This window comes from Bos indicus x Bos taurus, chromosome 5 (assembly GCF_003369695.1).
Source record: "Bos indicus x Bos taurus breed Angus x Brahman F1 hybrid chromosome 5, Bos_hybrid_MaternalHap_v2.0, whole genome shotgun sequence".
Taxonomy (NCBI): Eukaryota; Metazoa; Chordata; class Mammalia; order Artiodactyla; family Bovidae; genus Bos; species Bos indicus x Bos taurus.
In genome coordinates, this window is record NC_040080.1 from 24,773,898 (window position 1) to 24,801,315 (window position 27,418).

The window sequence follows — 27,418 nt, forward strand, 5'->3', positions numbered from 1 at the left end:
TTTAGTTAAAGGAGATAGGCAGAGACCTTAAGATACACAGATAAAAATATTATGATCCCTGAAAAGTTTGTCTTGAAGAGCTACAATAAGTATGGAAAGAAGGACAAATACTGTGTAATTCCTAAAAATCAGAAAAGATTAATTTGAACAATTAGTGTGTGTGGCACTTGAAGAAAATGTTAAGGTAGTGTTCAGTCTTTCAAATTGTGTTACTTCTTTTAGTTTGTAAGGCCAGTTTTAAATTTCAAAACTTAGACATCTTTCTAACTCATTCTTGTTATTGTTTTCTTCTTATGAGAGATATTTCTAGAGAAATGTCAAAAGATTTTGTTCTTCCATGTTTTAATTTCCACTATAATTTTACATATGTCTTTCTAGGCTTTAAAAACAAGACACATAAAATAATATTGAGAATTATCCCCCTTACCAAAATAACTAAACAAGCAATACCACTTCAGATTCTTTTCTTCTGTTTAGATTTGCTCCTTGGTCCTCTGATATTAATCAGTTAATAACAAACCCCATTATTCAGATTTGGCTTAAAACATTTTCTATTAATTTCTGAAAGAAAATAAAATCCTCATAAGCAGTTTGCTATTAAGACCGTATTCATGTTTAATCTATTTTAGGGCTTTATGACTGATATCTTTAACTTTCATCCTTTATCTTTTTTTTACTATAAAAGAAATATCAAGATATTTCTCTCCTTTATGGAAATCAGTGACTTATAGTTGATTCTCAAATTTTAGATTTAATCTAAATCCTGCATTTCAATTTTTTATTAAAAATAATTCTTTTTTTTTAATTGTAATAAAAACTTAACATAAAATTTACCATTTTAAATCCTACAATTCAGTAGTGTTAACTATATTCACATTATTGTGTAACATATCTCTAGGAATTTTTCATCTTGCAAAACTAAGACCTCCATAGAACAACTACCATTTCCTCTCCCCTTTAGCCCCTAGAAATGATCATTCTACTTTGTTTCCATGGTTTTGACTTCTCTAGATATCTCATAAGTGCAGTCATACAGTATTTGTTTTATCTTATTTCACAAAGCATTGTGTTCTCAAGGTTCATCTGGGTTGTTGCATATGACAGGATTTCCTTTTTTAAGGCTAATACTGCATTGTATGTATATACCACATTTTCTTTATCCATTTATTTATTGATGGATATTTGGGCTGGTTTCAACTTCTGGCTCTTACGAATAATGCTGCAATGACATTGGTGTGCAGATACCTCTTTGAGGTCAAAGTTTTGGATATTTCTACCCAGAAGTGAAATTGCTGGGTCATTTGGTAATTCTGTTATTTTTGAGGAACCTCCATATAGTTTTCTTTTGCAGTCACATCACTGCTAAAGTCACATTTAGGGCTTCCCAGGTAGCTCAGTCGGTAAAGAATCTGCCTTCAGTGCTGGAAACCCCAGTTCCATCCCTGGGTCTGGAAGATCCCCTGGAGAAGGAAATGGCAAACCACTCCAGTATTCTTGCCAGAAAATCCCATGGACAGAGGAGCCTGGTGGACTGCAGTCCATGGCTTGCAGAGTTGGGCACGACTGAACAAGTAACACTGAGGAACTGAACAGTCACATCGTTTACATTCCCATCAGCATGGCACAAGGGTTCCAATTTCTGTATATTTTTGGCAAAAAAATTTTTTTTTCCTCTTTTGTGATAGTGTCCACCCTAATGGATGTGAGGCCTTATCTCATTGTGGTTTTGATTTGCATTTCTCTGCTTAGTGATGTTGAGCATCTTTTCACATGCTTATTGATCATTTTGCATATTTTCTTTGGAGAAATGTTTATTCAGGTCCTTCGGCCATTCATAAATCTGGTTACTTATCTTTTAATTGTTAAGATGTAGGAGTTCTTTTTATGTTCTGGATATTAACACCTTACCAGTTACATGATTTGTAGTTATTCTCTGCCATCATGTAGGTGTCCTTTTCACTCTGTTGATTGTTTCCTTTCATGTGCAGAAGATTTTAAGTTTGATGTAATCTTCTTTGTCTTGTTAATGCTTTTGTTACCTTTGCTTTGATCCAAGAAATCATTGCCAAATCCACTGTCGTTAAGCTTTCCTCTGTGTTTTCTCTTCTTAATTTCATAGTTTTAGGTTTTATGTCTTTAATCCATTTGGATTAAATCTTATATATGATTTAATGGTCTGACTTCATTCTTTTGCATTTGGATATCCAATTTCACACAGTTTGTCAAAAGAGTGTTCTTTACCCATTGTGTAGCCTTTACACCCTTGTAGAATATCATTTGAGTGTTTACATTAAGAGTTTATTTCTGGGGTCAGTATTCTGTTTGACATTTCTATGTGTCTGTCTGCATTCCAGCACCATACTGTTTGGATTACTGTAGCTTTGTAACATGTTTTAAAATTAGAAGTATAAGCTTTCAACTTTGTTCTTTTCTAAGATTGTTTTGGTAATTCAGAATTTCTTGAGATTTCATTTGAATTTTAGGATGCCTTTTCCTATTTCTGCAAAAAATGACAGGAATTTTGATTGAGATTGCATTGAAACTTTTGACCACTTTGGGTAGGATGGACATTTTAATAATACTATAGATGTTTTAATGATGGCCATTCTGACTGGTGTGAGATGATATCTCATTGTAGTTTTGATTTGCACGTCTCTTAAGTTTACAACTGTTTTAAACTGGAAATAAATTCAGGTCACTTTTTTCCTCCCACCACTTCATTGATATCATACATTATATCTTTTTGTATTGTGTGTACGTTAATATAGATTTACAATTATATTTTATACTTAAATTCTGTACTAGAATTAGGTGGGATTTCTATTTCCACTTTCTAGTAATGCAGTATTTTGTATTTATTTTTGTATTTACTTTTACTAGAGAGTTTTATATTTTTCTTTGCTTTCAGGTTGCTCTCTAGTGTCCTTTCATTTCTACTTGAAGGACTCTGGTTAACATTTGTATGGTGGATTTAGTGGTGCAAAATGCACTCAGCTTTGTATTTACTGTGAAACTCTTAATTTTGCCTTCATTTTTGCAATGATAGTGTTGCTGGTTATGATATTCTTGCTTGGCAGTATTTTTCTTTTAGCACTTGAATATATCATTCCACTCCCTTGTGGCCTGCTAGGTTTTTTCTGAGATAAAAGCACTGATAATCTTAAGGAAGCAGCCTTAAATGTGATGGGTCCCTTTTCTTTTGCCACTTTTACAACCTTTGTGACTTTTCACAACTTGACTATAATGTTTCTTAGTGTAGGTCTCTTTGAGTTGGAAGTCTTTCACCTTCTTGAATTTGTCGGTTTTCTTTCTTAAGTTTGGGAAGATTTTGGCCTTTACTTAAGAAGGCTTTCTGCCTACTTTCTTTCTTTCCATTCTTGTTTTCCCATATTTGTATATTGGCCCACTTGATAGTGTCTAATAAATCTCTTAGGCTGTCTTTACCTTTTTTTCATTCACTTTTTCTGTTTGATTCTCTTAACTCAATAATTTCAAATGATTTATCTTCAGGTTTGCTGATTCTTTCTTCTGCTTGATACAGTCTGGTTTTTATCCCTTCTAGTAAATGTTTAAATTCAGTTGTTGTAGGCTTCAGCTCCAGAATTTCTGTTGGTTCTATTCTGAAGTTTCATTTTCTTCTTGCTTTATTTTCCTAATTTCATTTAGTTTTCTTTCTGTGTTCTTTTCTGTCTCATTGAGCATCTTAATGATAGTCATTTTGAATTCTTTGTTGGGTAGTTCCTAGGTCTGTTTCTTTAAGATTAGTTTCTAGAGATTAATTTCATAGATTGATCCATATTTCTCTGTTTTTTTTGGTATGTTTCTCTTTTGCTGAAATTAGGCATTTGAAAAAGTACACTTCCCATCTTTTTGGAATATCTTTGTACAGATGAAGACCTTTACTAGTAGGTCAAGTTAGATAACTCTGATCTCCTTTCAAACCTTTTTTCAGAGATGGCATTTTCTTGGCGTTTGTGTGTGTATCTCCAATCTGCAGAGTTTTGTCTGGTTCTATTTGGGAACGTCCCATCCCCGACCTGGTATCTGCCTTTCAAATTGCTGCTGCTTTAGCAAACCATTATACTGGAGTTACCCCTACTGTCTCTCTGTATTACTGCCAGTTTTCTGGTTTAGTACCAAGCCAAGAGGTTTGCCTTTCTTCTCATCTACCCCCCAAGACACCCAATGTGTGCTGCTTCTTCCAAGTTGGGTGAGACGGAAGCCAGTACCTTGATCAGTGTCCTCCGAAAGTCAGTGTTGCATGCAAATTCCAGTGTTTCTTTCCTGAAGAAGAGGACACTTTTTGGGATTTTTTTTCCCTTTTTCTTTTCTATTTTACTACACTGTGGAAGGAAGGAGGTGGGATATGATGGTTAAGTGCAACAGACTTTCCTACCTTGTACTATTTATCTCTTTGGGGCTTACTCTCATTTAGGGTGCTCTAATCTCTCAACAGGTTTCTTGACTTCTTACAAGTGAAATTTGATCCTTAAGTTGTTAAGTCATTGTTTTCATAAGGGAAGGATTCTATAGGATTTTCAGTTCTGCCATCTTGCTGATGTCACCACACTGTAGTGTTTAAGGTCCTCCATCCAGTGACATTAAGCCATACTTTACTTATATATACCTATTTATTATGCTTATACTCCTTTTATATTTTTTCCCTCTGAAATGTGTACCTTCATTTTAAGTGTTTTGAGTGTACTGATTACTCAAAGACTTACTAGAAGATGCACTTCTTTCCCCTAAAAATTTTTTAAAACTTTTCCCAATGAGGCTACAATGTTACTTTCATTTCCTTTTCTAGATATTTCAAATGTTTCTGTCAGAGCAGTTTATCTTAATTCTTTATCTTTTTTCCTCCTCTACACAGATAAAATCATTCTTTTATCCTATAAAAAGTAGCAAAATATATTTGTTGTTGAGAAGAGTGATTAGTGGCATCTGCTTGATATGCTTCTGTTTATCACCTTTTGTTTAATATGTATTATATTTAATTAAGATTTGAGTGGACTTATTTTTCTCAGTTTAAGAAATAGATGATGAAAGAATTATAATGGAGGCCCAAATAATGATAATTAGCATATAAATGTTACAACTGTATTTCTATAGTCCCTGTTTTGGAGGATGGAAAAAGGCTTAGTTTGTACTGAAGTTATAATTGGGGCATCTTTTTATGAAATTATAAGTCACATAGTGACAAGTAGTTTTTTTTAAACAAAAATTATAAAAATAATTTTGTGACCTAGGATACCACTTAATTGGTAATCAGTTACTTCTGAGGATAAACAAATATTTTCCTTGTTTCTTGAGTTTCTGCTTGTAATCTGGTGCTTCCTCTGCTAGGTATTTAGTAGGCATTTACTAGATGTTTATTGAATGAGTATCTAGTTATTCTTTAAATTTATTTATTTTTTTTTCTAGTTATTCTTTAGATTCATATTGTTAATGCTTACTGAACACTTTTAGCATATAAACTATTTTCACATTATTTATTTACTCATAAAAAACTGAGGTCTAGGAATTATTCACTTTTCATACAGTAAGTAGTTGTGACAATAGACTAATTTGTGTAAGCACTTTAATATGTGCCAATGCCAAGGTTTTTTTTTTTTTCTTAGAAAGATTTTCTCCTGTACTATAGAAATAACTTGAAATTCATATTTCAGTGTCCATACATAAAATTTTATTCAAACACAACCATGATTATTCACTTACATATCATCTATGGCTAATTTCTGTGCTACAGTGGCAGAGCTGAGTAGCTGCAAAGCCTAAAATATTTACAATCTGGCCCTTTATAAAGTTCACAGACTCCTGATCTAATACCATTAATTCCCTAATCCTTTTATTTTACACCTACAAAAAGACTTAAATTTTGCAACAGATTTGTAAGTAAGTGGCAAAAAACATAAGTTTCTAAGTCTTGTTTTGTAGAATAGTGATGATTAATTTACACGTTTTGGTCATCAAATGCCCTATTTCCACAGTAAAGCAGTCAATTCTGCCATTTCTAAAGGGGTCTTATGAGGTAACAGTATTTATAACCATTCTTAGATAATAAGCTGGGAGAAGGCACTGGCAACCAACTCCAGTACTCTTGCCTGGAAAATCCCATGGATGGAGGGGCCTGGTAGGCCGCAGTCCATGGGGTCACTAAGAGTCGGACACCACTAAGCGACTTCCCTTTCACTTTCCACTTTCACGCATTGGAGAAGGAAATGGCAACCCACTCCAGTGTTCTTGCCTGGAGGATCCCAGGAACGGGAGAGCCTGGTGGGCTGCCATCTCTGGGGTTGCACAGAGTCAGACAAGACTGAAGCGACTTAGCAGCAGCATAGAAATAACAGATAACATATTAACAAAGCACTTAGAGGACTGAAAGATTGCTTGTGAATTGGGCTTTATTTTACCTTGGTATTTTTCTCCCCAGAACCCACCAAACCCACCTGTATCACCAGGAAAGTCTGTAGTTGATGTCATCAGCAATAACAGTGTGCCCTACAGGTGAGAATTGTAAACAGGCTGTTTATCAAGTTTTTCATTAAGAGAACAAGGTTCTGATTTTCTTTATTGTGCAGAAAGATCTTAGAATGTGATGCTATATATTTTTGTAGAGATAAGTGTTTGGTATACTGAATTAAGTATATTTGCTTCTTTTTGCTTTGCTGTAATTGTTCTCCTATGGATATTGATTTTGCTAGTTTTTTTATAAGGCTTTCTTTTGTCATTGCAGATTTCTTTATCCACTTGTGTTAAATAGTATTACCTTAAGTATTTGAGAAATTCTTTGGTCAGAGTTGATAAAAACTAATGTGTTGCAGATATTCGGACCCATATTTGGTTTTCAGGTTAAAGTATTAAGGACATAGAATATAAAAGGAAGACTCTTCCCCTGACGCCCTACACCCCAACATTCCAGTGTTTTCATACCAGCTTTGCTTCACCGCATTCACTCCCAGTTTAGTGCTTTAAATTAATATCCAAGTCTAGCTACCCTTTCTTCCTATGAGCCACTGCTTTCTGTATGCATAAGTAGATATCCCCTAGAACGGCATGTCCAGTGACCATTTGTGTGTGTATCTATTTCACAGAAATACAAACACGGTGAGACAGATGTTGGAGTCCAAAAGAAATATAAGTGAGAGTGCACCACCATCTTTTCAAACCCCTGTGAATACAGGTAATATTCTTAACACCAAAATACATTTTGTTAGGAATTGAAGGCTTTTGTTCTCTTTTCTTACACACTTTTGAGCTTGAAATGGACTAAGAAACTGAACACAGTTATGTAAAATTGAGTGCTAAGAGCAAAATTTTGTTTAAAAAGTAGGATCACAGATGTGCATAAAAATACAGAAATTCAGATTTCTGCTGTAGTGATTCTCAAATTTTGGGGTGTTGACATCCCTGTATAATCTTAAAAATTATTAAGAATCTACAGAATTGTATTTATGTGGGTATATAATTGATATTTACTATGGTAGAAATTAAAACATATAATCTTTTAATGTTTATTAATTCACTTAAAAATAATTGCAAACCTGTATTTTGTACCAGTATACAGTCCACTATTCTTGCCTGGGAAATCCCATGGACAGAGGAGCCTGGTGGGCTACAGTCCATTTGGTCATAGAAGAATTGGGCATGATTTAGCAATTAAACCACAGAATTACATACCATAAGTCGCAAGTTTTAGTGAAAAGTAGCTCTTAACCAAAATTTAAAAAATTAGCAAAAAGAGTATTATTATATTAAATTTTTATGTCTCTTTTAAACTTCACTTAAAACATTAAGATGGCCAAACACACCTGGATTCTCATATCTGTGTCTGCATTCAATCTGTTGCAGTTTGTTGTTTTAGTTGAATTATGTGAAGAAAATTCAGCCTCATACAAATATGTAGTTGGAAAAGGCCTAGAGAGAATGTGGGTATTATTCTTTGACATAGCAAGTAATGGTTTCTTAAAGGTTAGTTGCAAAGTGAAATCAGAAATCACACCAATAAACGTTTGTACATTTTTCACTAAATTCGTTTATCTCTCTTGTACTTGGATGGGTCTTTTACTAATATCATTCATTGATCACTTGGAAAATATTCACCGAGTTTTCTAAGTCTTCCAAACACTGGTACATTTCATTAATAATTTTTTTTTAATTGTATTTATTTACTTTGTTATCAGTTTTTCTCAGAAGAGCCTTTAAAGATTTGGGAAGCTAACCATGCTCTCAGGGTGGCAGGTAGATGTATTGTCCCAAGTTCTAAGTTTTTTTTTTAAACTCAGATTTTACTATTGCCAATCGATACTGTTGGTTGTTTTCTTTGAAGTCTCTACCTTCTTTGGTTTATTTTCAAGAAAAAATTTGCCAGATACCCAAGTGTGAATAACCCTAGTATGTTTATAAGTCAGTCTTTCAAGTAAAAGTGGTATTCCATCAAATGGGCTGTGAGCTCAGCTTACAGCTCAGCCAGTCGTCCGAGCACTCGTCCTTGAGCCAGCCAGCCTTATTTGGTATGCAGCAGTAATGCTTTATGTGTGCCTGTGATTTTGGAAAGACTTTACAAATCAGTGAGAAGGAGACTTAGTCATTGATTTTTATTAAACCTGCTCAAATGAGAAGATACATAAATGGCTGAACTAAAAAGACTATAAAACTCCCAGCGACCAACATTTTGATTTACTCTGCTCTTTGTTGTCAGCTCCTTAATTCTTCTCCCATCTTCCCTATGTTATTTTCCATATCACATAATGTCAGTAGAATGTTAATAGAGGTAGTAGCCTCTCCTCACTAGTTCTTCTCCCAGGGAGTTCAGTAAAATTGGATCCACAGGTACAGGTTTCACTTTATCCATATCATAAAATACCATCACTAAGTTCACCTATTATGAATTTATGATACTCTTTCTAGATACTCTGTTTGAGTTTATATATTGCCAGTGTTCTAAGGCATTTTTAATGTACTTTCAAAATTGTCTTTACAATTTTGCCTAGTTTTCACTGTTTTATAGTTGTATTTCCCGCTAGTAACTCTGAAGTAAGTATGCTAATTTTCAGAGACTCTTGGTACAGAAATAGCAGTCCTCCATCTTAATGATAAAACGTGCTGTTTTCATAATGTACCAAATGTAGATGCAGAAATGATTCTGCAAATAATCTAAGAATTCAAGAATTTAAATCAAATTAAAAGATATGAGAGACTACTGTATATATTGCACTACATCAACTTTGTATTATTTTAGCTGATAAAGATAGCATTTAAACTGAAACTTCTCTCTTTTTTTTATAGTATCTTCAACCAATCTTGTCACTCCTCCAACGGTTGTCAGTAGTCAACCTAAATTGCAGCCTCCAGTGACTTCAGGTTCTCTGACAGCCACGTCAGTTCTTCCTGCACCCAACACAGCTACAGTAGTTGCTTCTACTCAGGTGCCTAGTGGAAATCCCCAACCTACAATCTCTTTACAGTCTTTACCAGTGATTTTACATGTACCTGTTGCTGTATCCTCCCAGCCTCAGCTCCTCCAGAGCCATCCAGGGACTTTAGTGACCAATCAACCATCAGGCAACGTTGAATTCATTTCTGTACAAAGCCCACCTACAGTGAGTGGTCTTACCAAAAATCCAGTGTCTTTGCCATCTTTGCCAAACCCCACGAAACCAAACAACGTTCCTTCTGTGCCCAGTCCTAGTATTCAAAGGAATTCTCCTGCCAGTGCTGCACCGTTAGGAACAACACTTGCTGTACAGGCCGTTCCAACAGCACACTCTATTGTACAAGCCACCAGGACTTCTTTACCTACAGTAGGCCCATCAGGACTCTATAGTCCGTCAAATAATCGAGGTCCTATACAGATGAAAATTCCAATTTCTGCTTTTAGTACTTCATCTCCTGCAGAACAGAGCAGCACTACCACCACAAGAATTGGTAAGTCAACATGTAGATTTAATAATAGAAATGCAAGCTTGTTAATAGTCTGTAGATAATTGAATTTGTGTGTGTATGTGTGTATGTAGTTGACAAACATTATTAGAAGACAGAGTGAATAGAATTTCACAGAGACTATTTTAGTTACCCAAGAGGAATGATGTTAAAGTGGGATCTGAGACTTTATTTTGACTGAGAAGTTATCATTTGTAATTCATCTTTTACTAGTTTTCCTAACCTGGGAAAATTTTTAATTTTGTCTTTGTAGCAAGCATTGTGAATTACTTTCATAATACATTTTGCAGATATATCTGAATATACAGAAAACAGTATGTTTTAAAGTATCTAAGTGACATAATATATGCTAATAAGAGGAAAATAACAACCACACATCTTCTCTAGTGAAAGTGTTAGTTGCTCAGTCATGTCCGACTCTTTGTGACCCCATGGACTGTAGCCTGCCAGGTTCTTCTGTCCATGGACTTCTCCAGGTAAGAATACTGGAGTGGTACTCACTTGGGCAGCACATATACTAAAATTAGAATGATACAGAGAAGATTAGTATGACCCTGCACAAGGATGACACGCAAATTTGTGAAGTGTTCCATATTTTTTGTTCATGTTTGGCAGAAACCAACAAAATTCTGTAAAGCAATTATCCTTCAATTAAAAAATAAATGAATTTAAAAAAAAATAGTGGAGTGGGTTGCCATTCCTTTCTCCAGGGGATCTTCCCAACCCAGGGATCAAACTTCAGTCTCCTGCATTGAAGGCAGATTCTTTACCATCTGAGACACTAGGGAAGCCCCTGCCCATTATCCCATTTGGGAAAACCTTTGCATTCTTCACTCCTATCTTCCAAATTTGAATGGTTTTATACTAGGTCTTCCCTCTTTAATTTACTGCAGAACGTTTCCTTGCTTCTTGTTTTCTCTTATATATTTTCCCATATGGCATATTTTACATGATTATGTTTATATATTTATATATACTTTGTAGTATTACAAGAAGGAGAACTTGATTGTTCCTAATTTAAAATCTGTAGAACTCTGTCTTCCTTGTTCTTAGAAAGCATAGATTATATATACATTCTTGAACTTGCTTATTCTTCATTTCTGATTTTATATTTATCCCCACTACTTTTGGAAAGACAGGAAAGAGTACCTGGGCATCATGTATATAGTGAAATTGTTGTAATAGCTGTCCTTTTGATATAGTTGAACTTGAAATATAAGAAAAAATTATAAAGTACAAAATTAATTTTTACATGTGAGATATACAGGGCTTGTTTTTCTAATTTCTTATGTGATCTTCAGTAGAGTACTTGTCTTCTGAGTATATATTCTCATAAAATAAGAGTTTCATAGAGTTACTAAGAGTAAATGAATGGTAGATAAAAATTCATACTGGAATGAAGTTGAATATCACCTTCATACAATTAACATCTGGGATATAAAATTAAATCTGAAACTTAAAATACAGTTATTATTAGTATTTAAAATTAAATATTTGCATGGTACAGTAATGATATTTATTAGCAGTATCTGCTGTCACAACATTCCTTAGATGCCTACTTTGAATTGAGTTCAGTGAATGAGCAAGATTTTTTGGGGGGTGGGTTACATTTCTTCCAGTCATTACTGTTTTTTACCATGTTGGGTGGAAGATGATTATCATGGACCTTCTTTTCTGTGATTTTGGAGTTTTTCTTTATGAAATTTTGAGCTTAGTTGACATTGTTTTTAAATCATGGTTACAAGATAAGGTAAATTCTTAAATATAGAACTTTCCCTGAAAGACCATAGCCTGAAAAGAAGTAAATAACTTGAGAGATTACTCTGTCTAATGTTATGATTGCAAGTTCCCTAAATACTTATACAGTAGCAGAATTATGAGTTTCCCAGGTGACTCATTGGTAAATGAGTTACCTGTCAATGCAGGCAACGCAGGAGACGGAGGTTTGATCCCAGGGTCAGAAAAATCCCCTAGAGGAGGAAATGGCAACCCACTCCAGTATTCTTGCTAGGAGAATCACATGGACAGAGAAGCCTGGTGGGCTGCAGTCCACAGGGTTGCAAACAACTGGACCTGACTGAGCATACACACACACATCAGAATTATAATTTAATTTCATTATCCTGTTAACATTGTATGAACATTTGTTGACCCAAAGGGTGTGTTTTTCCCAAAATTATCTAGCTTAATGCACTTTATTAGTTGTAATGTCAGTCTGTTTTGTTTAATTTCTTGACTGTCTTTAATTTTTTTTGTATATAAAATTAATAATTTTAGTAATTATTATTTTTGTGATAATACATTTATATGTATACTTAAAACTTTATATTTTAACATATATATATTTAACACATATACTTTAATATAAAAATTATATTATGGAGATCTTCATTTTGAGTTCTATTTGGAATGCTTACATATATTTGAAAGTAAATTATTAGATATTAACCAAAAATATTAATGATAAGCTTGGCTTTGTTTACCATGTTAATTAGAAGGAGGTCCTATGAGATAATATATTCTCTGATTATGCATAATTTTAAGGATGCCATAAGTGGCATGAAAGTAAGCATTTAGCTATTGAGGCTTGCAAAAACCTAAGCTGAGGTCAAATAGCAAAATTTGGCTGAATATGAAGGTTGAAGCCAAACTTTAATACATCCATAAAGTGATGAATTAATTAGTTATTTAATTAAAACTTTTTGAAAACTATGCTTATGTAAGTTTTATTTCAGTTCAGTTCAGTTCAGTCACTCAGTTGTGTCTGACTCTTTGCGACCCCATGAACTGCAGCATGCCAGGCCTCCCTGTTCATCACCAACTCCCAGAGTCCACCCAAACCCATGTCCATCGAGTCAATGATGTGATCCAACCATCTTATCCTCTGTCGTCCCCTTCTCCTCCTACTCTCAATCTTTCCCAGCATCAGGGTCTTTTTCAATCTTTCCCAGCATCAGGGTCTTTTCCAGTGAGTGAGCTCTTCGCATCAGGTGGCCAAAGTATTGGAGTTTCAGCTTTAACATCAGTCCTTCCAACGAACACCCAGGACTGATCTCCTTTAGGATGGACTGGTTGGATCTCCTTGCAGTCCAAGGGACTCTCAAGAGTCTTCTCCAACACTACAGTTCAAAAGCATCAATTCTTCAGTGCTCAGCTTTCTTTATAGTCCAGCTCTTACATCCATACATGACCACTGGAAAAACCATAGCCTTTACTAGAGGGACCTTTGTTGGCAGAGTAATGTCTCTGCTTTTTAATATGTTGTCTACATAATGTATAACTAGACAGCATGCATTTGTATATATTTATATACATATATCTTCATAGAGTAAGTCAATGTTTTTTATAAAGTGTAAAATAAAAGTTGTCCTAAGGATTACTTGGAAATTTAGAGACCAAATTATAGTTTATCTCATTCATTCACAGGAGAAGGAAATGGCTACCCACTCTAGTATTCTTGCCTGGAGAGTCCTGTGGACGGAGGAGCCTGGTGGGCTGCTGTCCATAGAGTCGCACAGAGTCAGACACAACTGAAGTGACTTAGCATGCATGCATTCATTCATAAAACATTGAATGCCTGTTTTGTTCTAAAATCATGCAGACACACAGAAATGTACAAAATAGTCCCTATTCTAACTAAGCTCATAGTCAAATAGGGAACTTAATGTTAAATAATTATAAATGTGATGAGTGTAAATATATTCAGGTTTCTGTGAGAGAATATGGGAGCTCTGGGAAGGTACGAGAATGGAGTGAATGGCAAGATGGTGGGAAGTAGAGTTTTAAAGGATTTTTACAGAGAGGAAGGAGTGTGACATCCACAAACACTGGCTACAGGAGGGGCGAAAATGGAGTTACAGGCACTTGGGAATGCTCTAGATGAGAGAGAGAGTTGTAAAAATGACTTACAAGTTTTTGCACTCCGTTTATTTTCATTCAGTTATTCAGCACCTACCAAGGTACACTACTAGCACACGCCTGTGAAACGCACATGCACGTAATGCACATCCGCTCTGTGATGCTCGTGATGTCCTGTGCACATACACGCATCCGTTTTTTGATGCTGGTAAAAATTCAGTGTTGGTTAAAAGTGACAGTGTCTTTTAAGAATAAAGAGACAGAGATGTTTCTTATATGATAGAAAGAGTTTGTTGTACAATTTTTGACTTTATATCCTGCCAATTTTATTGCTTGATAGATTGAATTGTAACTTTTAACTTTAAAAATTCATCTGAAGTAGTAAAAGAAAACAAAATATACATTGAATCTATAAAATGTTACATTGAGAATCAAGACAACAATCTAATAAAAGGGTAGGAGAAGTTAATGGGAAATCTAGGATAAAGAATATTATTACAGCTTTATGAATAATTACCTTTGTGTCCTGAGACAATTAAGTCAAAGAGAGAATCATGCTGGATAAGAAAACTCTCATATTTATTAGTATTTGTGTGTGTGTAGAAATAAAACATTTCATTAATCAGTTTAAATCTTTCCTGAATCTTGAGAATAATTGTATGAGGATAATTCCACAGAAAATTCCATGTACAGAGGAGTCTGGTGGGCCACAGCCCTTGGGTTGCAAGAGTCCAACATGACTTAGAACTAAACCAGCCAACCAACCAATCAACAGAAAATAAAAATGAAACTCCCTCACCTGCTTTGCTTCTTGACGTACCTTTTATTTTCACTTGAAAATGTGTTTTAAATCAAAATGAATGTATTCTAACACTGTATATATGTTTTTTAAAACTGGTAGTAAATTGCTTATGTTTTGGTAATGTCTTGAATGTGTGTTAATACTCTGCATGTCAGTAACCTGGAATTAATTTTTTTTTTTATTAAGTAGTATTTTTAAGAAGTACTAATTAAAAAAAATTTTTTTATTAAGTAGTATTTCAAGAACTTTGCAGTCCAGAAATGAAGCTGATTCATTATAAATGAAGTAATTTTAAGATATTAGAGATATGTATATGTCTTTTAAAAGTTACATACATCTTAAATATACCTGAGAGATTCCTTAGGTTATATATACACACACAGGAATATGTACATATATGTATGTGTATATATGTATATTTTCTTGCTATGCAAAGAACTAAGATAATTCAGATAGGGTAGGCAGAAATTGGAAGGGCCCCTTTTACTTAACCTAGCCTGTAAAACCCTCTTTTTAACAGGTAGATATTTATCCTCATTTTTTTTAATGTATAGATAGAAATAATTGTATCTATCATTTCTGGTTTTATCTTTTTAAATATATTGATAAATGATTTACTTTGTATGTATGTTATGAAGATTTACAAATGAAAGGAGTGTCATATTTTGACTAAAGTCTTTTTGACAGAAAGTGTGGATAAGGATGTTTCAGCATTGGAGAACTCCTATTAATGTAATTGACCACATTACCAAAGAGAAAAAACTGATTAATCACCTCAGTAGACGCTCAAGACATTTGACAAAACTTAATACCTTTTCTTTAGAAATTGAGGCAGAAAAACATACTTTGTTTTCTGTGCTGTTTTTTCATTCAGCTATCTTTTATACGACTATATAGTTGTAGTTCTATACATGCAAAATTCATATGTATGTTTGTGTGTGTGTACATACTCAATACAAGTTTATTGAAAAATGAATAAAGGAAAATCATCTGTGATTGAGCTATTGAGATTATGCATGTATATTTCATCAGGATCATTTTATTTTTCTAGTGAATTTATTACATTTTGGCATGTTACTAAGTTTTTTTCTCCAGAGGTGTGTAGTAGGGAAGGATTATATTTTATTTAACTTTTTGTGTTACAGCATTTAGGTTATACACATCTTAAATTGCTTCCCTGCAATATTCATTTGGTTAGAGTTAAAATTTCTGTTTAATGGGTATATGAAGTGTTTGGATTTCTAGTATCAATTTGTCCTTCTGAAAGATTTGTAGCAGTGGTCTCTGAGAGAGTAATTTACATATGTAACATGTTGACACACAAAAAACTATTGGAGAAAATTAACGTGAATTGTTGTACATAAAGAAACCTGTCCTTTTACATTTTGTAGGTTCCTTTAAAAATAGCTCTGAGTTTTGTTTTGTTTTTTGACTCCTTAGAAAACCAGACAAACAAAACAGTAGATGCTTCTGTTAATAAGAAAGCAGCCGATAGCACATCACAGGTAAGATGTTTCCTACTGTTTCAAAATGAAAAGATGGATTTCTGTTGATATTCATTGATAAAATGAAAATTATTCCAAGTTTGTTTTTTACAACTGTCCAAAATTTTTCAAACAGCTTCTCTGTGTTGTTTGACAAGAATTGAATTTTTTTGATTAGTAATTCTCTTAGTGATATTGGATTGTATATAACTGACAGTCTGGTTATTTTCTTTCATACAGTGGGAAGTTTTAGTCTCCACATGTAATTTCTTCCTGGCCCATCTGTTTAAGAAGGTCTCCCTGGTTTATCTCTCCCCACGCCTCCCCATCCTTTGTCCTGCCATAGCCAGCACACACAGAGACACCATTTTAGGTTGTTCAGAGCTGATCAGAAATAGTTTTATGGAAAGAAAATTTTGGTTTTTCTGGCTTATTAACATTTTGCCAGTCTTGGTACTTTTTCATGTTAAATTTAAGTCACCCAGGAGTGGAGTAACTCCATTTTTCCTGTATTAATAAAGTTCATCACGATTCTTCTTCTACGTTGCTTTAGGTATAATAGATGCATAGGGAAGTCATTGCATGTTTGATGGTCTAATTTCTTCCCTTCCTCTTAATCATATCTGGAAACTCATTTATTTTCCTAGTGAGAGAAAAAATCTTGAGTAAGTCAGGCATGAATAAATGATGTGAATTTTAAAACAAGAGCATAGTGATCTTTAATTTTGACTATTCATCTTTATTAAAATGATATTTTTGACTAAAGATAGATAGATCAGATCAGATCAGATCAGTCGCTCAGTCGTGTCCGACTCTGCGACCCCTTGAATCGCAGCACACCCCATGCTGTATAGCTCAAACTAAAGCTATTAGAAATATTTTATTTCTTACAAATTTTAGCAGGCTTTTTATATGATATTAAAGGTCAAAGTTTTGATTGTTTCTGAGGATGTCTTGTAGCTGTGTTTTTAATTAAAAGTATATGGAGTACTTTTTTGGGAGGCATGTAGTATAGGAAGCATCAATATATTCAGTGACTTTTAGGTAACATAGGAAGTCTAGCTTTACTTTATAAAGTAAAACCAAAGCTAAAGAAAGAAATTACAAACATCCTCATTTCTCTCAGTAATTTTTTTCTTGTTTGTTTGGACATACTAGGTAATGTTTTAGGAGAGGAAGATGTACACTGTAATGGCTGTGTTTTCATCTTGTTATAAATGGTGATTCTTCTAGAGTTGTGCTGTCTAATGTGGTAGCCACTAATCACATGTAGGCTATTTAAATGAAAATGGACTTAATTTAGCCTTAAATAAAAAATTTACTTCCTCTATCACAGTAGGCCCATTTCAAGGCTCAAAAGCCACACATAGATAGTAACTACCATATTGGAAAACAAGGATATGGAACATTTTCATCATTGCAAAAAGTTATACTCCAATGTTATATGACAGCCTAGATGGGAGAGGAATTCGGGGAGAATGGTACATGTATATGTATGGCTAAACCCCTTTGCTGTCCACCTGAAACTGGCATAACGTTGTTAATTGGCTATACTCCAGTATAAAATAAAAAAAATTTTTAAGTTATATTAGATTGCTGAAATAAAGTATATATAATATTGTAAACATTTCAGTGAAATTAAAATTGATATAGAAGTTTGCCATACTTTTAAAATTCTTTGCTTAAAAATATTCTTTTTAAATAAAAAAAAAATAATATAAAATTTAGTCACACTCAGCTACTTATTATGTTCTAGAAATTCTAAGACATGTATTACTACTTCACAAGTTTTAGTTTTCATTGTATTCTATAACTTTTATTTTGATGAAGCAACTTGTTCTAGTAGATCCAAAAGACACCTGAAGTGTCTGCATCAGATTAGCAAAGAGACTATATAACCAAATTCTAAGTTCTCAAAAAATATTTTTTAAAAAATTCTTCTTATTTATTTAATGAATGTATTTGGCTGTACCAGGTCTTAGTTGTGGCATGTGGGATCTTAACTTCCCTGACCAGGGATTAAACCTAGACCCCCTGCATTGGGAGCGTGGAGTCTTAGCCACTGGACCACCAGGAAAGTCTCTCAATGAATATTTTATTTGGCTTACAGGAATAGTAATTCACTACCATTGTATGAAAAACACAAGTAGCATGACTAGGCAGCTAATCTGTTAAGGTCACGCCTGATCAAAGGTTTGAATGAGTTCCAGTTATGAATTTAAATAGTAAATGTAATATGCAAGTTTTATTATATAATAAGAAATTATTATGGAAATATATATGGGCTGCTAGTTATAAATTGATGCTTTATTGGCTTTTTGGGTTATAGATAAAAGTTTTGTTGTGCAAAAATACTTTGATAATGTAACACTACAGTTGTTTTAAAACATATGTTAAGAAATTGCTGTTAGCTTTTTACCTTGTATGTTGCTGCTGCTGCTGCTAAGTCACTTCAGTCGTGTCCGACTCTGTGCGACCCCATAGACGGCAGCCCACCAGGCTCCCCTGTCCCTGGGATTTTTCAGGCAAGAACACTGGAGTGGGTTGCCATTTTCTTCTCCAATGCATGAAAGTGAAAAGTGAAAGTGAAGTCACTCAGTCGTGTCCAACTCTTGGCGACCCCATGGACTGCAGCCCACCAGGCTCCTCTGTCCATGGGATTTTCCAGGCAAAAGTACTGGAGTGGGGTGCCATTGCCTTCTCCGACCCTGTATGTTACTTGGTAGCAAATAGAATCTGGTGTGAAATAGGTAGCCTATGATTCTTTACACTCTTAGCTTTCTAACCACTCAGATAACTTCTTTTTCCTATGCCAAGTCTGTCTTAGTTGTACTTCTGAACACTTCTAAGACTATCATAATTTAGAAGGAACTAGATGGCATGTATGGAAATGATTGTTGTTCATACCTAATGAGAAAATAATTAAAGATATAAAATGTTCTCTTTTTGTAGTCCTTGAATGAAGATTTCTCTAATGTCTTCCAAATAAGTATTTATTAGCATATTCCATATCATTGTTATTACATATTTTATTCATAGATCTCATTTCATGTAGTACATTACTAATATATTTTATGTGGTAAAACATTATTTATTGAAACTACCAGCATATGTTGTAAGACAGTGTAGAAATCATTTTCTGCTGCATCTGTAGTTTTATATTACTGTTTGGAGGGACTTGAGATCCACCTCAATTTTGCTGATTTGCTAGAAGGACTCATAAAACCTGTGATAGGTTGATTATACTCATGGTTATGGTTTATCACAGCAAAAAATAGAGAACCAAACCAGCAGGGAAAAAAAATAAGCATCAAGTGGGATCAAGTGCGGTCAGGCTGAGGCTTCCATGTTCTTCCCTAACCAGCACTGCACAGGAGGGGCTTTCTCTCTGGATACTACCTTAAGTAACAAGTGACAAAAGTCTCTGCCCAGGTAAGCCTGACTGAGTATCATGGCCTGAGCTGATTGGACAGCTGCTTCTTTCTGTGTAACCAGCTATGGCAGTCAAAATGCAAGACTCCTAACAGTGAAACCAGATGTGCATCATCAGTCTTGGTGTTTGTGCAGATCAACCATGATAAGCCAGTATGACACAGTTCATTATTTAAGGTGTTTAAGGGACATAAGAAAATTATCAATAATTTATGTAAACTTTCTAAGGGCCACATTTTTGGTAGCCAACCAAACCTTAAGGTAGTTCCCAAGTTCCTTTGGAGAGATGTGTGTGGAGGGAGCAGCCCGGTCTTCTGTACTGGCATTCTCTGCAGTTGTCGAAGTGCCCTATTCTAGCTTTTCAAATATATTCTTTGTTATTGCCTTTTAAATATGATCTTCTTATTTGTTTTAGTACAAAAAAAAAGTACCCTACAAAGCCAATATCTTTGCTTTCTTGAAATTTTCTTAGTGTTCATATGATGAGAGTGGTCATTTGGGGGAAGGACACATGATTAAATAACTTTTTAATAAAATAGATTCTTAGTATTAAAACCTATTTGACACAAGATGTTTTTTAGCAGTTTCAGAACTTTGGTAATATGTATAAATGCAGATAAAGGCATGTAATGTTTCTTGATTACATAAGTTTTCTCAGAATTGATGGCAGAAAAACATGAACCTAGTGACATAGAAATAATAAGATCTAGAGTCAGACATGGAAAAGGCATTGGCACCCCACTCCAGTACTCTTGCCTGGAAAATCCCATGGACGGAAGAGCCTGGTAGGCTGCAGTCCATGGGTCGCTCAGAGTCAGACACGACTGAGCGACTTCACTTTCGCTTTTCACTTTCATGCATTGGAGAAGGAAATGGCAACCCACTCCAGTGTTCTTGGAGAATCCCAGGGATGGGGGAGCCTGGTGGGCTGCCATCTCAGGGGTCACACAGAGTTGGACACGACTGAAGTGACTTAGCAGCAGCAGCAGCAGCTGAGTCAGACACTCTGGCAGCTCTAACTTACCTAATATGTAAGGCTTGAGTAAGTTATCTAAACCTTGGATTTGATTTCTTACATATAAAATATGGTTAATGCTGATCTCAGCCACAGATTATTATAGATGAAATTTGTTAATGAATGTAGAACACTGAAGAGCCTGATAAAAATAGTTCCAGCTATCATGACTATCTTTTATTTGCTGTTAATAATTATTGAAATAATTAGATTTTATTTCTTTAGAAAATAGAAACAGGAGACTACTGTAGTATGTGATAATAGATGAATTTTATCAGTCAAGTTAGGATAAATAAAAATACAATTCAGTAGATTAGCTCATTGATTATAGACCTTCTCTTCCTATTATAGATTATACACTATTGAAAAATAGGCACCTTATAATAGAGCATTAAAACAATAAAAAGAAAGACAAATTGACCCTTTTATCTTTATAAGACTTACTCTTTGTATCTTCTCTAACATTAATGTAATTACAGCAGTTTTTTTCAGTGTGTTTGTGTATTTGTATTTAAAGTGAGTATCTAGGAGGAAAAAACTACTTACTTATTGATTTTTTGATGTGTTATTTTATCTGACAGTCCCTAATACTGATAGGAAATTTTATTCCATTCAGTTGGTTTAGTCTTTGATATGGTTGAATTTAGGTCTGTTTTATAATTTAAAAAATATATCATCTATTTTTTGTTTTGGGGTACTTTTCCCCCTACTTTAATTTTGTGTTGATTTTTAATGCTCTTAATTTTTCTGTTGTCTGTTCTTAAAAAATTGAAGTATAATTGATTTACAATGTTGTGTTAGATTGTGGTGTACAGCAAAATGATTCAGTTATACATATGTATATATTCTTTTTCATTACAGGTTATTAGAAGATAATGAATATAGTTCCCTTAGATATATAGTAGAATCTTACTGTTGTCTATTTTATATATAGAAGTTTGTATCTGCTAATCCCAGACTCCTAATTTATCCCTCCCTGCCTTTGGCCCTTTGGTAACCATTAGTTTGTTTTCTATGTCTGTGAGTCTGTTTCTGTTTTATAAGTGAATCCATTTGTATATTTTAGATCCCATGTGTAAGTGATATCATATATCTTTCTGACTTACTTCACTTGGTATGATAATCCTTGCTGCTGCTGCTGCTAAGTCGCTTCAGTCGTGTCCGACACTGTGTGACCCCATAGACAGCAGCCCACCAGGCTCCCCGTCCCTGGGATTCTCCAGGCAAGAATACTGGAGTGGGTTGCCATTTCCTTCTCCAATGCATGAAAGTGAAAAGTGAAAGTGAAGTCGCTCAGTCCTGTCCAACTCTTAGCGACCCCATGGACTGCAGCCCACCAGGCTCCTCTGTCCATGGGATTTTCCAGGCAAGAGTACTGGAGTGGGGTGCCATTGCCTTCTCCATGATAATCCTTAGGTCCATTCTTTTTTATGGCTGATTAATATTCCGTGTGTGTGTGTGTGTAAGAGAGACATCTTTATCTATTTATCTGTCAGTAGACATTTAGGTTTCTTTTGTATCTTCAGTTCAGTTCAGTCGCTCAGTCGTGTCCGACTCTTTGCGACCCCATGAATCGTAGCACGCCAGGCCTCCCTGTCCATCACCAACTCCCAGAGTTCACTCAGACTCACATCCATCGAGTCAGTGATGCCATCCAGCCATCTCATCCTCTGTCGTCCCCTTCTCCTCCTGCTCCCAGTCCCTCCCAGAATCAGAGTCTTTTCCAGTGAGTCAACTCTTCGCATGAGGTGGCCAAAGTACTGGAGTTTCAGCTTTAGCATCATTCCTTCCAAAGAAATCCCAGGGCTGATCTCCTTCAGAATGGACTGGTTGGATCTCCTTGCAGTCCAAGGGACTCTCAAGAGTCTTGGCTGTTATAAATAGTGCTGCTGTGAACATTGAGGTTCATGTATCTTTTTGAGTTAAGAGTTTTCTCTGGATCTGTGCCCAGCAATGAGATGTTTGGATCAAGTGGTAAAGTTTTTTAAGGAACCTCTTTATTTTCCTCCATAGTGGTTGCATAGTGTAGGAGGGTACCCTTTTCTCCACATACTCTTAAGCACTTATTGTTTGTAGACTTTTCAATGATGATCCTTCTGACCAGTTTGAGATGATACTTCCTTGTAGTTTTGATTTGCATTTCTCTGGTGATTAGCTGTATTAGCATCATTTCATGTGCCTGTTGCCCATCTTCTTTGGAGCAATGTCTGTTTAAGCCTTCTGCCCATTTTTTTGATTGGTCTATTTGTTTTTTAGTTATTGATTTGTATACCCTGTTTATATATTTTGGAAATTAAGGCCTTGTCAGTTGTGTTGTTTGCAAGTATTTCCTCCCAGTCTGTAGGTTGTCTTTTTGTTTATGGTTTCCTTTGCTGTGCAAAGGCTTATGAGTTTTTTTAGGTCTCATTTGTTTATTTTTGCTTTTATTTCTATTGCCTCAGAAGACTGACCTAAGAAAACATTGCTGTGATTTATGTCAGAGAAAGTTTTGCCCACATTCTCATCTGGGAGCTTTATGGTGTCATGTCTTACATATTTAAGTCTTTAGCCATTTTTCAGTTTACTTTTGTGTATGGTGTGAGGGAATGTTCAGCATCATTGATAGACATGTGGCTTCCCAGCTTTCCCAGCACCACTTGCTGAAGAGACTGTCTTTTGTCCATTGTTATCATTCTTGTCTCCTTTGTCAAAGATTAGTTGACTATAGGTGTGTGGGTTTATTCCTGGGCGCTCTCTTCTGATCCATGTCTGTTTTTATGCCAACGCCACATGTTGTTTTGATTGCGATAGCTTTGTTGTATTGTTGATGTTGGGAGTGTTAGGCCTCCAGTTTTGTTCTATTCTCCCAGGATTGCTTTGGCAATTCTGGGTCTTTTATGATCCTACGTAAGTTTTGGGATTATTTGTTCTAGTAATTCTTGGAATATATTTTTAACAGCTGCTTTGAAGTCTGCTAAATTCAACATCTGGCTCCACTTGGAGTTATTTTTATTGACTATCTTTTATTTCTAGTTGGGTTCTACTTTACTAGTCTTTGCCTGTTGTTCTCGTAATTTTTGATGAATTTAAAATTTAATTCTAAAAGTGGACTTTAGTTGGACAAGTGGATCTTATAGATCTGTTGTAGCAAGTGGATTCTGTTATTTTCTTGAAGGGTTTGTTAAGAACTTTTCAGTTTCGGATTTACAGGTTTGTGATGTTTATTAACAAGTCATTTTCTGTGAAGTCATTATCTTAGAAAAGGTTTATAATTGTAAGATTTAGAGTTACATCATGGTCTTTGAATTTGGCCTGTATATCTAACATCAAGATATCATTTTCTTTAATTTTGTAAAACTTTAGTGTTGTGGATGAAAACCGTAATCATTTGGAGTTGACATGACTGTAAATATACCATAAAGTAATTATGATTAGCATTTATTGAGTGGTTACTGTGTGTCATGCCTGGTGTTAAGCTGTTTGAATGCATATTTGTATTAATACTTATAATAGACTTCATATCCAATTTTTTGAAATTTAGAAAATGACATTTTAACATAAGTTCACATAACTTGTAAGTGTTGGAACTAAAAGATTCAGTTATTCTTTTTGACTTGAAGATCTTGGCTCTTTAGGTCTATGTTGTACTGCTTTCCTTTTTTTGTTGCCATTATATAGTTTTAAAAAAAGTTTTAACTACATTTCTAATAATTTTGGACAATGAGTTGACTTTGGTCAAACTGGATGTCATCTGATTATAGCACATTACATCCTATGATACCATACCATTCTTTAGGGGAGAAAAATAGATTATTTTATGTAACCTAATGCTGACTTTAAAGTTGCCTTTGGTCTTCCTGTGAATTAATGTTGATAATTTAGTGTAGGTTTGGTCAACATTTAAATATTAGAAATGAATTATGTTTACATTTAATCACTTAAAGTGCTTAGAGCATAGCTCTATGTGATTGACAATATAATTAAAAAAATAATTTATTGTGGAAGATTTTTTGTGTGTGTGTGGCAGATATTTGACTCTTGAGTATCCTTGGGTCATTTATGTGACAAACACTCTTTAGGTAAAGTCATTTAGGGGTCCAGATTGAACCAGGCTGTGCATTATCATTGCTTCCCTTCAGTATTGTTTTATTTTCCTTATGCCTACCAGAGTTCCCATAGCAAAATGCAAATATTTTGTTTTTAGAGTGGAAAAGCCACAAGCAACGATTCAGGTGGCGTCATTGATCTCACAATGGATGATGAAGAGAGTGGAGCTTTACAAGGTACTTAAATATAAGTAATCATATTAAGGAATGCTTTGGTACCATTTTTCTCTCTTAACTCATTATACTTAGTACAAATCTTGACAGCACTGTTTGTGTCCTTTTTAGAAAGAGTTTTTAAGATTAGAAGTAAAAAACTGAAGTCAAATCTTGGGAGAATATTAACAAAGCATAAAGGAAAACAGAGCAACTAGGAGAATATTTAACTTATGGAATACTTCTCTTTTTATATCTGTTATTTCACTTGATCCTTACAATAACCCTGTAATGCCCATTTTAGAATTGAGGATAGATTTAGAGTACGAATTGAATCTAGGTCTTTGGACTTTAAATGTTTTTTCCATATGTGTATATGTATATTTTAATGTAGGCGTTAAATCAAGATATTGTTAAAAAGCATGTATACCCAGAATTCTCAGTATTATTCTGAGTTATAATATTTAGAAATTATATTGGTTAGCTGTTGAACAATATTCCAAGTTATTCTTCCACAGTGTTAATAGGTGTCTGTAAATAAAAACTTTCATGGTTAAATATGCTTGGGAAATGCTGAGTTAAAATTATATGGGTTTTTTCCCTTAATACAGATATCTCTGAACCTTTACTGTGCTGATTTACAATGTAAATCTCCAAGAATGATTCATTGAGTATTTCTCAAACTTATTTGACTGTACAAAATGACTTTATTCATAGACATATCTGTAAAACTTTGTGGTGGTAATTATATAATGCATGTGAAAAATCTAGTAGGATCAGATGTTATTATACCTTTAAGACATTAATTTAAAAAAAAAATACTAGAGATTTTAAGAAATTATATTTTAGGGAATAAGATAGTTCAGTTGGTTTCAAGAAAACCAAAATTAAGTAGCTATACAATTCATTATGTGACAGTAAGGTCAGGTTCTTTGTATAAAACTGATATAAAATTGGAAGATTTATGTCATCATTTGTTGGGGTTGAATTTATGCCTGTCTGAGTACTGTTTAAACATTTCAAATTTTCTGTATTGCTTTTACTATTTTTTTAATACACAAATCTTACAGAAATTTCCTAGAGCACACAGGTTAATACTGGTTATTTGTAAGAGGACACAGATAGGGCTGGTTTTGGATTAAAAAGTAAAATAAAAGTTTGTCATCAGTACTCTTGCCTTTTCCCTATGTAGCATCCCTGCCTCTTAGAATCTCTCTCCATTGCCCCACCATTGAGTGTTACTTAAATTCTGCCATCTAATGTGCATTTTCTTCATCAACACTCAAATATTAAAGTAGCTGCTGCTAAAGCCGTAAGCGTGTTGTATTAAGTTAAAAGTAGGATTCTTTTCATTTTTTAAAAAAAATTACAACTATATTTTCTTTAAATGTGATTTAAAATCTATGCTAGAACCAACAGTGAATTATTTAAGGTTCTGACTTGGTTTTCACATTGGCAGAAGTACACTTAATTAAAATACAATGAAATTGTTCTCTTAGTGGTAAAATGTGACTGAATGGCAAAGATAAACTTGTATATCTAATATTTTTGTATCAGTAATCATATTGCTTCACTTTTAATTAACAGACCCTAAAAAGGTAAATCATACCGCTGTGTCAACCATGAGTTCTTCTCAGGCTTTATCTCGACCGTTGCAACCCATCCAGCCAGCACCACCTCTTCAACCATCTGGAGTGCCAACAAGTGGACCATCTCAGACAACCATACACTTGCTACCGACAGGTAAACTTACTGAATCACTGAGGTGAAACTTTAGTTTTGCCTGTTGTGAAATATGACTGTGAAACTGAGTGGAAAGGTTAGACAGAAAATTAGGTCATTTAGGTAAGTACCAATGGACATGATTACTGGATCATACAGGAAGAGTATGGTTTTGCAGAAACTGCCAGAGTAGAGTGGCTGTACCAGTTTGCATTTTTACCAGCAGTGAGTGTGAGGAAGGAACTGTTGTTCCACATCCTCACCAGCATTTGGTATTGTTAGTGTTTTAGATTTTCACCGTTCTAATAGGGATAGTAGAATCTCATTGTTATTTGATTTGCATCTCCCTGATGATATATTATGTTGAGCAGCTTTTCTAACTGTGCTTGTTTGCCATCTGTTCGTCTTTGGTGAGGTGTCTGTTCAGAGCCTTTGTCCACTTTTTAACTGGGTTGTACATTTTCTTGTTGAGTTCTAGTTCTTTGTATGTTTTGGATGAGTCCTTTACCAAATGTCTTTTGCAGATATTTTGTCCTTTTCTTCACATTCCCTTGAGATGAACTTGTTTTAACCCTAATTATGTTAGTAATAAGTTATAAAAGCTATAACTATTTTTTTAAAAGATTAGAGGATTAAGAATAATCATTGTTATTTTTTATTTTTAAAAAAATTGTATTGGCATATTCCTCATTGTCATTTTGAAGACAAAGTATGTTTTTGAATGCAGTGTAACTTAATTTTGCAGACAGTCTTTTAACTAGCAGCATTGATACAGAATGGTTATAAAGAAGAGTTAAACTATATATGTCTTTGTCATCTGACAGTGTAAACAGCAGAAATGAATACAGTTTCTCTGGAAGGGATGAATATAATGATTCATTCTAATTATAACCAAGATGTTATAATTGATCAAATAAGAGTTTTT

General features: G+C 34.3%; 1 protein-coding gene and 1 non-coding gene across 10 annotated transcripts in view; both read left to right on the top strand.

The window, feature by feature from the left end:
* The window catches only part of ATF7IP (activating transcription factor 7 interacting protein), a 115,173-nt gene that overhangs the window by 75,616 nt on the left and 12,139 nt on the right, over nucleotides 1-27,418 (top strand). For all 9 annotated transcript variants that reach the window (XM_027541393.1, XM_027541390.1, XM_027541397.1 and 6 more), the window contains 6 exons: nucleotides 6,434-6,507; nucleotides 7,095-7,183; nucleotides 9,289-9,927; nucleotides 16,043-16,107; nucleotides 24,717-24,795; nucleotides 26,359-26,514. In XM_027541393.1, the coding sequence (XP_027397194.1) occupies nucleotides 6,434-6,507; nucleotides 7,095-7,183; nucleotides 9,289-9,927; nucleotides 16,043-16,107; nucleotides 24,717-24,795; nucleotides 26,359-26,514 (1,102 nt within the window). The remainder of the gene's footprint in view (nucleotides 1-6,433; nucleotides 6,508-7,094; nucleotides 7,184-9,288; nucleotides 9,928-16,042; nucleotides 16,108-24,716; nucleotides 24,796-26,358; nucleotides 26,515-27,418) is intronic.
* Nucleotides 10,436-10,541, top strand: LOC113893899. The gene has a single exon (XR_003511411.1). It is a non-coding gene; the product is annotated as a U6 spliceosomal RNA (small nuclear RNA).